The sequence below is a fragment of the Tenrec ecaudatus genome, chromosome X, assembly GCF_050624435.1.
Source record: "Tenrec ecaudatus isolate mTenEca1 chromosome X, mTenEca1.hap1, whole genome shotgun sequence".
NCBI lineage: Eukaryota > Metazoa > Chordata > Mammalia > Afrosoricida > Tenrecidae > Tenrec > Tenrec ecaudatus.
This window is the reverse complement of record NC_134548.1, coordinates 54,131,837-54,146,779: the sequence shown is the minus strand read 5'-3', so window position 1 is coordinate 54,146,779 and position 14,943 is coordinate 54,131,837. Positions and strand designations below refer to the sequence as shown.

General features: G+C 45.0%; 1 protein-coding gene across 2 annotated transcripts; it reads left to right on the top strand.

Annotated features, from left to right (window-relative positions):
- The first annotated feature begins 243 nt into the window (after window positions 1–243).
- Window positions 244–14,491, top strand: UXT (ubiquitously expressed prefoldin like chaperone). 2 transcript variants are annotated; one of them, XM_075539113.1, is made up of 7 exons: window positions 244–371; window positions 533–639; window positions 1,566–1,647; window positions 1,766–1,842; window positions 2,107–2,214; window positions 14,124–14,187; window positions 14,392–14,491. In XM_075539113.1, exons 1-7 carry the CDS (start codon window positions 369–371, stop codon window positions 14,443–14,445), a joined length of 495 nt encoding a protein of 164 aa, XP_075395228.1. In that variant the 5' UTR covers window positions 244–368; the 3' UTR covers window positions 14,446–14,491. The 2 variants fall into 2 exon arrangements, with proteins under 2 accessions (XP_075395228.1, XP_075395227.1); XM_075539112.1 differs by lacking the exon at window positions 244–371 and having other exon boundaries at window positions 379–639.
- The last annotated feature ends 452 nt before the right edge of the window (window positions 14,492–14,943 follow it).

Below are 14,943 nucleotides of genomic sequence, written 5' to 3'. Positions count from 1 at the left end.
GGATTTAAAGACTAAAACCCTTCACTCCCAGGCGCTTCCGGCATCCCCTAGAACCCGCCAAATCCCATTAGACTCCACCTCCCCCGCCCCCAGCCACGCGCGCACGGGCCCCACGCGGCTTCTGCAGCGCCACTGGCTTGGTGACAGCCCAGTGCCTACTCCCCGGCTCGGCCTCTGCACTGACCCGGGCTCGCCGGAGGCCGGGCGGCCGTCGCCCAAGTCTTTCCTTCGGCCGGCCTTTCCCCGTTCAGGACCGCCCCTTCCTCCACGGATTGGATGGGCCAGACTGCTTTCCTGTGCGTCATGTAGCCGCGCCACCCGGAAGCCGCGGTTCATACCAACTAGCTGTTCTCATTCCAGGTGGCGCTATGGTAAGGGCTGTATTTGCATGTCTGTGTGGCAGGGTCCCGGCGTCGGGAGGGGCGAAAGGGGACACTCCCAGCGCAGCTCAGACGAGCCTGTTCTTAACTTTGGGACGGCGGACCGACAAAGTGGCGTGGTCAGCATGGCCTTCCCCCTCCCTACTCCTCAGGAGCTCACCATGACGACGCCCCCTAAACGGAGGGCGGTAGAGACCACGAGCGAGAAAGTGCTGCGCTATGAGGCCTTCATCAGTGACGTGCTTCAGCGGGACCTGCGGTGAGCGAGCGCGCACGGGGAGGGGGTTTGTTACCCGCCACGTGGTGGGCGGGAGGGTTGCAGTCAGGGCCCAGCCTTCTGATTGGTGGGTGGAGCGTTCCCGCGTCCTTTTCGATCCGGAAGGCGGAGCAACACCGGGGTGCGTTTTCACTGGGAAGCGGCTGGCGGGAAGACGTGTGTGCGCATGCGCACTCTGCAGGGCCCCTAACCGGCGCTAGGTTGGTTCCCTGAGCCAGACTTTTTTTTTTTTTTTCTGGTTCAAATTCGTGTTTCACTACTGGTCACCTATGTAAACAAACACCTTGCCTCTTCTCTCTGTTTCATTTCCCCCATCCTATGATAAGGGGACGTCATACGGTGTTTTTGAGTTTCAGTGTATTCAATACGTGTAAAACATGTAGCTGTCAGGAACAGTAGAGGCTCAATACATATGCAGAATAATCACTGTCATTCCTAATAGGAGTGAGAAGTAGGGCGTGCAGAACTAGGACTATGAACTATAAAAGGTCTGGAGGGGTTTTCTTGGTTGCGAATAGGACATTCTGATTGGAAAGGAGTATTGAGAGTAGAGTGCAATATTAATCATACAAAATAGCTAACATTTAAGAGTAAGCTCATATGGTTTACTATTTGGTAGAGACTAATCTAGGCACTTTACTCAATCCTAATGACTCCGGGGTCATGTTGTCATATCCCTATTTTACCGATGGGAAACTGAGTCCCAGAGAGGTTACTTATTTGCCAAGGCCATATGGCTAATAAAGGAGAGAGCCTAGATTCAGAAGCAGGTAGTCTGATTATGGAGTCTAAAAATCTTAACTTCGCTATGAAAAAGCTTCTTCAGGGCATGGTGACATATGAGGGCCTCACTGGGTCACAAGGGACAGGCTTACCTATTGGTCACCATTGGACTTTCACTCCATCAGAAAGGTGCTGGACCATCGTGACAAGGTATATGAGCAGCTGGCCAAATACCTTCAACTGAGAAACATCATTGAGCGGCTCCAGGTAAAAACACCAGGTTGGGTGTTGGTTTGGTGGGCAAGGGAGGAAGATGAGAAGAAACCCCGACTAAAACCTGTTACCAGACTTAAATTCTGAGCACTGATCCACCTCTTTCTCCCAGGCCCCACAGGAAGCTAAGCACTCGGAGTTATATATGCAGGTGGATTTGGGCTGTAACTTCTTCGTTGACACAGTGGTGTGAGTGCCCCCTGAACCCACACGATTCAGCTTCCCCCTTCTGTTCTTCACCACGTATCTTGAGCATCTACTGTATACCAGACACCGCTGGGTGCTGGGGATGTGACAGTAAATAAAAGAGGACAAGGCCCCTGCCTTTCCTAGGGTCTCAATTTGAAGAAAATGGGCAGGGGGAGGAGCTAAAAAACACTGGAAATAAGACTTATGGTATGCTACTTGGTGATGAGATTTATCCCTGACTTCCTTGAACTGTTCTTTCTGCAGCCCAGACACTTCCAGGATCTACGTGGCCCTTGGGTATGGTTTTTTCCTGGAGCTGACACTGACAGAAGCTCTCAAGTTTATTGATCGGAAGAGCTGTCTCCTCACAGAGTAAGTGATTCCATGAGGATCATGTTTAAATCACCACCTTTATCATTTCCCTTCTTCCTCTCCCCATGGCTGCCTGCGATGAGACTCGGGGGCCCATCGGCCTTCCTCCTCAGCCCCAGCCGCAGCACAATGAGTAGTCTTTTTATCATGCATCAGAAAGCCTTTAGTGGTCATGTACTGTATCCCAGACACTTCAGCAGTGATCAAGAGAGAAGCGTTCTATGGGATGTCACAGCTACAAATTAGATTGTTACGTGGATATTACGTGGTATTATGTACACCGTGCGGTCTCATTAGCTTGTGAGTGAGTTACAGTAAAACAAGTTACCTCTGACTTTGCCTCCTGCTCATTCACTATGTTCTCATCACAGTGATGAGATCGCACTTTGAGATTGCCTGACTGTTCTCTGCGTGCATTGTTCTTTGCCCACGTACCTGTGTCTTGTTTATGTGTCACTTCCTCAACGAGGCCTTCCTTAACCTCACTTTAGAATCAAAACTGCTGGCACTCATGATTCCTCTCCTTGTTCCCCCCTCCTGCCAGCATTGACCACTTGTATGTAATTTACTCTTTTCAGTGTTCATTGGCTCTTCCTGTGAAGATATAAGCTCTACAAAGGCTACCCCAGGTTCTTAGAATACCTTCCTTCTTCCATCAATAAGATTCCAGCTCCTAGGGACCCTATGGGACAGCATAGAACTGCCCCTCTGGGTTTCCGAGACTGGCGGTCTTTACAGGAGCAGACAGCCTCGCCATTATCCCATGGAGTGACTGGTGGACTTGAACCTCTAACTTCAGTTAGCAGTTCAGTGAGTAAGCCACTCTGCTACCATGGGTTCAGTGCATAGCATATAATAGGCACTGAGTGTTTGTTGAGTAAATTACAAATGGTATGCTGGAAGCAGATTGAAGCGAGATTCTAGGTCGGTGGTGATGGGAAGAAAATGTCGACTCCAGTGAGTTTGTTTGGTGTGGGGTCAAAGAGGAAACGGCATGGGGCAATTAGATAAAGTGTTGGTGGGGAGAAAACAACTACCAAGGAGTTCTTAGAAATGGATTCAAATGGATACAAAGGCTAGAAATGGAATGCTGTCCTTGAACTCTTGTCCAATCCTTCCGTCGCCAAGGTTCTTTCACCCTATTTTATAGATGAGAGAACTGAGGCACGAGATGCTATGCTAAAAAGTTCGTGAAGTGATATAACCAGGATTTGAACCTAGACAATTTAATTCCAACATCTATGCCCGTCTCCACTGCATTGTCTTGGTGTTGTATTTATATCTAACTGCTTAGACATGGTGACTTCCTTCTGGACTTTGGCTACTTCTGAGCATCACCATTACTTTGGAATTTACGCTATAAATAGCAATCTTAGAATGTGATATTTTTTTTCTTAAAAACATCCCCCCCCTACCACCAATATACCATGAAGCAAGTATTCAAGAGTTCAGACAAAAAAAAAGTGTTGGTGGGGACATGCATATTTGGGAGTGCAGGTGAGGTTTAAATCTGCAGCAATAGATGAACTTGCCTCTGAAGAGAACGTAGTGAGGGGCAAGGAATAAGACCTGGGATTTTCTCCAATGTGAAAGTGAGCCAAAAATACTGAAAAGTTCCGGCAGCATGGAAAGAGGAGTCAACAGCCTTTAATTCTCTTGAGAAGCCAATAAAGAAGGGCACCAGCTGTGCGATCTGGGTAAGTGACTGAGCTTCTGTAGGTCTGTTTTCTGGCTTGGAAAGCAGGGATAACAGCCCACTTCGCAGGGATATTACGAGGATTAAGTGAGTTAATACAAGTAAAGTGCTTAAGACCGTGCCTGACACATGGTAAAAGTTAAATATGAACACATGCTAGGGTGGTTTTTTTGGGGGGGGGTGTTGTTTTTAAGTGACAGGGAGGTAGGCCATTATTGAATCTAGAAGCTAGAGTTTTTTTTAACGTATGGGAAAATTTTCAAGAGTACAAAAGAAAATACTAAACTAAACCCCAAGCACCCATCACCCAAGAAGACCCTGGAGACACAATGGTTAAAGTGCTCAGCTGCCAACTGAAAAGTAGGTGATAGGGACCCCCCAGCTGGTCTGCAGGAAAAAGATGGACAGCCAGTGTCTGAAGCTTGACAATGTCCGAGACCCTGTGTGGGCAGTTCTACTCTGTCCTGGGGGGTTGCTCTGAGTCAGTCAACTCAATGGCAGTGGGTACTGATCAGGCACGTTAAACAGTAGTCCACATTCTCTCATTCTTTTAGCCAAAAAGAAAGTGTTTTCTCTTTGTTGCAATATTTCCAGACCTTACCATTTTACCTGTAAATATTTCAGCAGACAGATACAGATGGGTTTTTTTGTTTGTTTTTAACAAGCACAGTATTATTATCACAACCAATAAAATGCCTTAATGCCATCTACTACCCAGGCTCAGGTCATATTTCACTGTCTTGTTTTACAGTGCAAAGTATGAACTTGTTTGGGTCCTGAGCGTAGGGAAGTGGTGGAAAAGGTATGCAAGATATTTAAGGACATTTTAAGATGGTCTGTATGTCATTTGATAGTGAATTATCTTGGGTGTACTAGTGGCATTTTGCCCATGTAGGAGAATGAACTTATATTTAGCAAGTGTACACAGGAGTAAAGCCATGCGTGTATGCATGCATGGTAAAGTGTCATAATACCTGCACCTTTCAAATGGTCCAGCACCAAATGTGTATTTGGAGAAAAGAGAAAAAGCAAAATGCTAACAATCTGTGAATCCGGGCAAAGGGTTTACAGGTGTTCGTTGTACCGTGATTTCATCTTTGCCATAAGATTGAAATTTTTCAAATTAAGCCAAGATTTAAGACTTCTTTTTAGAGTTGCGTTGTTCAAATCAAGATCCAGGCAAGGTTCCTACAAGGTTGATATGTCTCTCAAGTCTCTCGATCTATTTCCATCTCCAGAGGTAAGAACTGTTGTGATGGCTTTATAAACCAGATGGAGCAGAGATAGGCTTTTATTGCCCCAGAAGTTTAACTGTGAATTGAAAGACACAAAGATATATAGTAGGGGGAGAATTGAGCAAGGGAAGTGTTCATTTTTCAAATAGGAGACATTTCTGTATTTTTTTGATGTTGAAAATGATTTGATAATGATAAAAATAAAGATAGCAAATGCGTACAGAGCTTTTACCCTGTACCCGGCACTGTTCTAATCATGTATTTAAATGCGTGTATTTTCACTCATTTAATCCTCACAAAAACCCTCTGAAGAAGATACTTTCGTTGCCCCATTTTACAGATGAGGAAACTGAGGCCCAGAAAGGTTAGTGGTGGAGGTAGGATTTGAACCTAGGCAGTCTAGCTTTAGAATTTGTTCGTGAGTGAATTGATGACTTTTTTCTTTAATGTCTGAGATTCCTTGTGCTTGGAATGAAATACTTAGCATTGTTTGTGTTTTGTGCTGTTACTTTTGAAGCTTGGGGATTTATTAATCATTCAATCTGCTACTGTATGGTATCATTTGTAACAAAAATATTTTTAAAACAAAGGAAATAGAGGAAAGAACTAGGAGGCAAAGGGCATTTATAGAGGTCTAAATACAGGCATGTACATATGTAAATATATATATATATGACAATGGGGAAATAGATCTATGTGCATATATTTATAGGTTTAGTAGTATTAAGGTAGCAGAAGGACATTGGGCCTCCACTCAAGTACTCCCTCAATGCAAGAACACTTTGTTCTATTAAACTGGCATTCCATGATACTCACCTTCCCGACATGATCGCCGAAGACAAATGGGTGCATAAGCAAATATGGTGAAGAAAACTGATGGTGCCCAGTTATCAAAAGATAATAGCGTCTGGGGTCTTAAAGGCTTGAAGATAAACAAGTGGCCATTTAGCTCAGAAGCAACAAAGCCCATATAGAAGAAGCACACCAGCCTGTGTGATAACGAGGTGTCAAAGGGATCAGGTATTAGGCATCAAAGGACAAAAAATCATATTGTGAAGGGGGGTACAGATTGGGGACCCCAGACCCATTTGTAGGCAACTGGACATCCCCTTACAGAAGGGTCACGGGGAGGAGACGAGCTAGTCAGGATGCAGTGTAGCAACGATGAAACATACAACTTTCCTCTAGTTCTTAAATGCTTCCAACTCACCCCCACTATCATGATCCCAATTCTACCTTACAAATCCAGTTAGACCAGAGCATGTACATGGGTACAGGTAAGAGCTGGAAACACAGGGAATCTAGGATAGATAAACCCCTTAGGACCAATATTGAGAGCAGTGATACTGGGAAGGTGGGGGAAAAAAGGGGGAACCAATCACAATGATCTACATATAACCTCCTGGGAGTGGACGGACAACAGAAAAGTGGGTGAAGGGAAACATTGGTCAGTGTAAGACATGAAAAATAATGATTTATAAATTATCAAGGGAGGTGAGGGAGGGAGGGGGGGAATAGGAGCTGATACCAAGGGCTCAAGTAGAAAGAAAATGTTTTGAAAATGATGCTGGCAAAAAATGTACAAATGTGCTCGATACAATGGATATATGTATGGATTGTGGTAAGAGTTGTACAAACCCCCAATAAAATTATTAAAAAAACAATAAAAGGGGAAAAAAGGCTACAATGTTCCCATTTAACATTTAGTGGTTTAATTAACTCAAATACTGTTAAGTATTTACTGGGAATCCTGTGTAGCATCCAGTTCAACCTTTGAAAAGCAAACAGTGTTCCATTACTTGAAGATTAATTCATTTATTATTTAAATATATGAATATTCAAGGGCTCAGAACTACCTTAAAGCAAAACAAAAAACCCTTTCCTTGTGGAACCTATATTCTAGTAGCGGAAAAAGACTATAGACAAGATACTCCAGTAGACTTAAAGCCTGTCAGGTGGTGCAAGTGCTAAGGAGAAAGTCAAGCAGGGGTGGGGGAAATTCAAAGTGTGGATGTGGGTTTGAAATGTAGCTTGGAAGACACCTCCTGGAGACAGTGATCTTCAAGTCACTTGACTGGACAAGCCATGGGGCTCTCTAGAGAAGAGAATTCCTGCCAGGAGGAACAATATACCTGGCATGTTAGAGAAACTACCAAAGAGGCTGGCAAGCCTGGGATGGCGTGACTAAGAGGACACTGACCAGTGACAGTTGGGTAAGCATTGGACTGATAACGACAAGGTTGGCAGTTCAAACCTACCTGTAGCTCTGTGGGGCAAACCTGAGGCTATCTGCTCCCATATGATCTACAGACTTGGAAGCCCTATCCGAGTCACTACCCTTCAAGTTTAAGGCTTAAAGGATTTGCCAGGGGTTGTAATCAATTTGATAGCAATGTGTTTGCTTATTTGTTTGGTTTTTTTTTTAATGGTGCACTAGTTCGAGTACTTGGCTGCTAATTTGAGCCCACCAGCTGCTCTGAGGGAGAAAGATGTGAGAGGCTGCTCCTATAGAGATGACAGCTTATGAAACCATATGGGATGAGTTCCACTCCATCCTGTAGAATTGCTGTGAGTCAACAGACTTGTGTGGCTTTGGACCAGAACACGCAGATGAGCACATTTTCACAAATGATCTAAAATCCCTCCCTGGTTATGTTTATTCCTACGTTCATGTCTTCTAGAGTTGTCATGCTCAGGATTTAAATGATTTTTCTTTCTTCAAACCTTTCTAGGTTTTCGTTTTCAGTCTAAAAGAACCTGAGGCCCACTCAGGTTTTTCACCCTCAGTGATAGACCAGTTACGGACTCGTTTGGGCAAGGAGCCTGCTTGTGTGGACCAACACAGTTATAAATTCGCGGTCCAGCCTTTTGTATAACAAAATTGTCCTTGTTCTACCAAAAGATTCTCAAGCCTTTCCAATGTTTTTGGATCTAATGTTCCCTCCCATCCCCCTCCAAAATGATGTATTTAAGTTGTCAGTACCTGGCTTCTTTTCCTGGTCTTTTTTGTATACTGACTGGGTGGGTCACTTTTAACTTTCTTTTGATTGGTAGGACTACCTAGAATCTTAATCTTTCTAGTTGTCTCAAATAGAAACGAGGAGATAATTATGTAGATAAGCTCAATCATTGTCTCACATAGATATCTCAAATAGGACTTATCACAAATAGTTATCTCCCCGTTTCTAGGATTTATTAAAGCATTGTAGTTGTCTCCTTGCTTCTAGGAGTAATCTTCTAGTTTCTAAGAGATAGCTATTTGAATCTATGTAGCTGGATCTCCCTTTTAAAATACTTGGTTAATTTGTTATATTGGTGTACCTGCTGTAAACTATAAATTAACGGTTATTTCATGTAACCCTCGCTGCTTATCAGTCCTTCTTGTCTCAGTATATTTATTTGTTTGGTGGGTGGAGGGGGATCAGAGTTCCTTGTATATTGTTTTCTAATTACACAGAAAGAAGTGAGTCCATGTTCCCATCTAGACAGACACAATAATTACCAGAAGAAAGAGAACAGCCTGGCTTTGTTGTCTTTTGATGGTCAAATTGTTCCCGGGAAATGATCAAGTCCCTCCTTTGCATGCTACCCCGTATTCTTCAAAGCAGGTTTGCCCTCTGGCAACGTCATCGTGCTCCATTTATTTTCTGGCTCTAAACATAGGTTCAACCATCTTTTGAGGACTTTAGATTCTTTTGATGTATTAATCATTCACTTGTTATTAATTCAACAAATCTTGGTGCCTGTGATTGTACTATATACCATGCAGTATTCCAGTTCCTAGTCGGGGAAGACAGACAATAAGCAAATACATGCACAGGGGCTTCAAAAAGTTCATTGAAAAGATGAAAAGAAAAAAAAAGAAAAGATGAAAAGATAATGGGATTTTTTCCCCCATGAACTTCTTGAAGCCCCCTCATAGTAAGCCAGATATTGGCAATGCAATAGAGAATGAGCATGGGCTGCATGTAGGAAGTGTTACATGGGGTGGTAGAGATGATGGATGTGGAGTGGGAGAGAGAGGAAGAAGTCAAAGTTTGGGTCTTAGCAACTGGAAGGATGGAGCTGCTGGTATCTGAGATAGAGGAGGAGCAGATTTGCAGCAGAAGATCAGGAGTTCAATTTGGGAGGAGTTAAGGATGAAATAATTATGAAATACTGCTGTGGATATTTTGAAGATGAGCTATAACTCCCAGGTCTAGAGTTCAGAAAAGAGGTAAGGGCTAGAAATAGAAATTTAGGAGATGTTGGCATATAGATGCATTCATATTATTTTCTCTGATTTAATTGTTGCTATATTGTTGCTCTCTACTTATTTTGTTTGCTTTGATTTACCTAGATCTCTGACTCCTCCCTTGACAGATCTCAAAAGAAGGACTCATTGCCATCAAATAGTGCCCCTATAGGACAGGGTAGAACTGCCCCTGTGGGTACTGAGACTGCAACTATCTTCTTTTTTTTTAAACATTTTATTAGAAGTTTTTACATATATAACTACAATCCATAGTTCTATTAGATCAAGCATAGTTGTACAATTGCTGCCATCATCATTTTCAATAAATTTTCTTCCTTCTTGAACTCCTTGGGATCAGCTCCCCTTATCCCCACTCTCCCCCACCTACCCCCCCAACCCTTAATATATTATTATTACAGTGTTTTTGCCCTAACTTACACCTTCCAATGTATCCATTCACCTAAAATCCTGATGTTTGTTCCCCTTGAGTAGGAGGGGTCCTTAAACTTTTCAAAAAGGGGGCCAGTTCACTGTCCCTCAGACCCGTTGGAGGGCCAGCTATAGTTTAAAAAAAAGACTATGAACAAATTCCTGTGCATACTGCACATATCTTATTTTGAAGTAAAAAACAAAATGGGGCAAAAATACCCGGTGGGCCGGATAAATGGCCTCTGCGGGCCACATGTGGCCCGTGGGCCGTAGTTTGAGGACCCCTGGTTTATACAGTCATTGTTGCTATCAGTTCCCCCTTCCTGTGCCCTCAGGGAATCATCACTATTGTTCAGACTGCCACTCTTTAGGGTACTAGGCTTCATCTTGTTCCCTCCTAGCTGCTGTTGGCTTCAAACTGTTGACCTTGCCACCAGAACTTCTGGACAAATAGGGCAATGAAATCTAATTTCCCTATGATATCAATACCCTGGGAGATAATAGTGCCTCCCTAGCACTTGGATCTTTTTCTTTTCATCTTTCCCTTAATTCCCTTAAATCCTTAATTCCTGCAAAGTGCACCTCAAACAGATCTTTCCTGACCGTTGGCCTTTTTGTAGAAAAGACTACCAACTGCTTAACTCTTACTTAACGTATTCTTCATTTTTCAGAAAGACCTTCACTGACGTATTATATACATGAGAATTCTTTTAGGTGAGCCCTGATCCAACCTGGTGAAATGTCCTGGCTTATGTAACTCACCTGTGTAGGGCCAGAGTAATTTCAGGTACTCCGTGATCCAGGCCTCAAACGGTTTGACCAGAACTGTTTTTATGCTTTTTCCAACTGCAGTCTGTGTGAGGTCCCTGCTGTTTTCTCTCGCTCAAGGGACCAGGCAATCTTTTAGTCCTAGCACTTAATGATACTCATTCAGTTGTTTATTCTCTCTCTCTCCCAGGAGACTGCCAAGTCTTAACAGACACTTTCTCTGTTGCAGTCACTCTTGTATGTCCACGTGCACTTTTCTTTCCTGGTTCTAACTAGGTTCCTAGTGTGTTTTTGGTGATTTTTTAAAAAGGCTCTGAAATAGTGCCAATCAACTCAGCCAGAGAGGGGAAGAAATTATATGGAGCAGCAGGGGGCCCATGTAAATTGGTGAATTTAGAATGCATTGCTTCTCAAATTTGGGGGCCTCTGGGAGTGGAAGTGTACTGGCACAAGCTCCCAGGTGATTTTAATATAAATATTTCTTCAACCACAATCTTTGCTCTCCCTGCATTCGAGTCAATGCCAACTCATAGTGACCCTCTGAGGGGTTCTGAGACTGTTCCAGTCTTTCTTCTTGGAGCTGCTAGTGGTTTTGAACTGCTGACCATGTGGATCGCAGTCCAATGCCTAACCACTACACCACCAGGGCTCCAGAGACAGTACTAAAGTGATAGCCATCTATAGTTCTGTAGTTTGGGTTTGCGTTTCTAATGGCACTCTGCTGACCGTGCTACTTGTCAGGGGAAGCCGGCCCCTAACACATCATTACGGTCTGGTAGGTGCAATTGTACAGCGATAATAAGTAAAGATCATAGCAAAGTTATAGAGAGAGCATGAGAGATAGAAGAGAAGTATTGAAATAAATGGAGTCAGACACAATTCATGGTAACATGCTCACCTCAGCCCTGCTTGGTGGTCCACGTGGAGGGAGAGAGAGTCTTTAATGCTAGCCCAGGCTTTTATATTCTCCGGGGACATGCAAGCCCCCTAATTACAGGTGAGGACATACGTCACAGGGAGGGCTTGTGCCATAGGTAATACAGTAATGAGGGGCTGGTCTAGGGACATACATGCAATACATGTCAGAGAGTCAGTTTGGCCTGTTCCCTGACTCAGCTGATAGAGATCATTATTGGTAGGGTGAGAACGCTTGGTCACAGGCCTCAGGCAGGAATCGTTTATTGTCCCCAGTAGCAGGGAGTGAGGCCTGCCATATAGTCTGGTGACTAACTGCGCTCGGGGAAGATGTCTGTAAGCGCCTGACCTCCCCCCACAGCTACTAGCGCATAGGTGGTCAATAATTGGATTCATTCGGTACTGGACAGAGAGGGATGTTAACTGGAAGTGTTGCCAAGGTGTTGATAATGTAATAATCATGGACTCAGCTGAACACAGAAATGCCAGCAAGGGAGTGTGGAAGGCTAATGAAGTGGAAGGGCGGAGGTATAAGAGTTGCCAGAACAAGTTGGCTATGTAGCTTCTTTGACCTGACTGCCAGGATAAGTAACGTTAGAAATTAGACTGTTGAGTGCATTCTTTGGAAGTAGGACAGTTTTGTTCAGGATAATGCTTTTATTAATCATCAATTTGAAGTCGTTAATAAATACTCAACACCCACTGCCATGGGGTTAGTTCTGACTCAGCAACCGTGTAGGACAGAGGACCAACTGCCTCCTAGGGTTCCCGAAGCTGTAATCCGTGCAGAAGCAGACTGCCGCATCTTTGTCCCGTGGGATGGCTGTTGGCTTCAAAACACGGGCCTTTCGGTCAGCCGCGGAGCACTTAACTGCCACCGGGGTTCCTTCAAGGCCTTTAATGTTGCTCCGTGCTGTTGAGGCCGTTCCAACTCATACAGGCCTTATACAGAACCAAACAAGGCCAAGTCCCATGCTGTCCTTAGAATGCACAGCCTGTTGTTGCAGTCACCCTCTACTCCACCAAGAATGCTGCCCTTTGCCAGGGGACTGGGCTCTCTCAATAGCTTGTCTAAAGTATGTGAGACAAAGTCCTGCCATCCTCAATGCTAAGGAGCATTCTGGCTGTACTTCTTCCAAGACTGATTTGTTCTCTGTACTTACAATATTCTTTACCAAGACCACAGTTCAAAAAAGTTCTGTAGTAGACATCTCAAATTGCCTAGGTCCAAATGAATTCCTGATCTCCCCCACCCACTGCCTACACCCCCCCAAACCTATGTACTCGCAGTCTTCCACTTCTCATAGTTGGCAATTCCAACGCACCAGTTACATAAGCCTGGGTGTCATCCTTGACTCTTCTCTGTCATCCTCAACATCTGAGCCTTTGGTAAATCCCATTGGTTTGACTTCAAAATCGCCAATCCAGTCACTGTTCATCCCCTCCATCATCGCTCGCCTGGACTATTCCAGGAGCCATTACAATAGCTAGAACACTAGCCATTACATTGGACTTCCTGCTTCCACACTCTCAGAAACTCAAACTCACTGCCATCGAGTCAAGTCTGACCCAGAGAACTACCCCTGTGAGATTCTGAGAACATACCTGTTTATGGGAGTAGAAAGCCCTTTCTCCTTTGGAGTGGCTGGTGGTTTTGAACTTCTGACCTTGCAGTTATCATCCCAACCCGTAACCACTATGTCACCAGAGCTCCCTATTCCCACTTAAATTCTTCACTTAATCAGATAGGTCCTCTTAAAACCTAAGTCAGCTGCCTCTGCTCCAAACCTTAGAAGCTGAACCCAGCTGATGGCCCCCTCCCTTTACCTCTCAGACCATACCTTTTCCTGCATCCCCCCTTCTCTTCTCAGCCACACTGGCCTGTGTGCCTCTGACATGTCAGGTCCACTCCACCCTCAGCACTCATGTCCACATGCTTCACTTCCTCACGTGTCTAAGTCTTTGCTCAAACGCTTCTTAATGAAGCCATCCCGAGCACTCTAAATGTATAGTCCCCGCTTATTCTCTTCCCCTGCACTCATCTTCCCTGGTTATCTAATTGTTTTCACTGCCCCCAGAACTGCACACGGTATAGTTTGCTCCCATCATTTATTTGCCCATCTCATAACATGACTGTCAACTCCACAAGGCTGGGAATTGTATTTTGTTCACTGCTCTGTCCTGCGCCTATACCTGCCTGGCATACAGTAGGCATTCAATCAGTGGTTTTTAGATCCATGAGATCCAGGTGGTGGCCAGGCATCTTTCAGAGGAGCAGACCAGGTAGTAGGACTTAGATGGCAATAGGTCACATAGGTCCCACCACTTGGCCTGTGAGACTCATCTATTGTGTCAAACAAAACCTCAGACTCACTACCATGGAGTCAATTCTGACACATGGCAAACCCTATAAGGCAGGGTAGAACTGCCTCTGTGGGTTTCCTAGACTGTCTTTCTCCCACCCATCACCTGGTGATTAACTGCAAACCTTGTGGATCACAGCCCAACGCATATCCACTACACTACAAGGGCTTCGCATCCAAGATGTAGATACTTCGTAGGGTGTTGAGAGAGGATTGTTGTCATCATTTATGTGGGGTCCACCTTGCCCTTTCTTGTTTCTCTTCTCCAGGCTCAGTGACAGCCTTACCAAGGACTCCATGAATATCAAGGCCCACATTCACATGTTACTAGAGGTGAGAACAGCTTATCCCGCTCTCAGGTTCAATCTTCTCACTGTGTGGGGGGACAAATTAAGGGAAAGCAGAGAAGGGAAGAACCCCCCTTTCCCACTAAACTGCAGCCAAATGAGCTGGGCCAACTCTGAGGGGAGGTCGGAGTAAGCCTAGGGTGGGGGCTTGGGACTGCCTCTGTTCCAACTCTCCTGTCCTCTTTTTTAGGGCCTTAGAGAACTACAAGGCCTGCAAAATCCCCCAGAGACGCCTCTTCACTGACTGCCTGCTGCCCACCCCCCACATTAAAGAACCTGAATGCCTTTGAGTCCGATAGCCCTTCCTTTACACCTTAAGCCGTCTAGTTGCCAAGGGGGCCCTGTTCCTAGAGCACACAATTAATTATCCAGAGGCCCAGAGCTCCAAACTCCTCTACAGGGCCCGGAAATCCCGCCTCCAGCCTGTTGCCTGGCAGCATTTACCACTTGCCTTTAAGCTCTGCCCGCTCTTCTGTCTCCTTGGCAACCCAGCCCTCCACTTCACCCTTCTTTCCATCCCCCTTCCTGTACATCACCCTTCCCATTTCTATAGAGAATGGGCCAGTTCCGGGTGGAGATTTGTTCTCAGGGCAAGCGACGTTCCTCTCACAGGCTTACCGGTTCCCCACAGCCCAAGCCTTTCTCGGGTGCCTTAATTATTCCCATGCCCCATCCCACCCAGCCGGGGCCACCTAACAGGCTTCCACCAGTGCCAGGTTCTGCCCCATCACCACTGACTGCA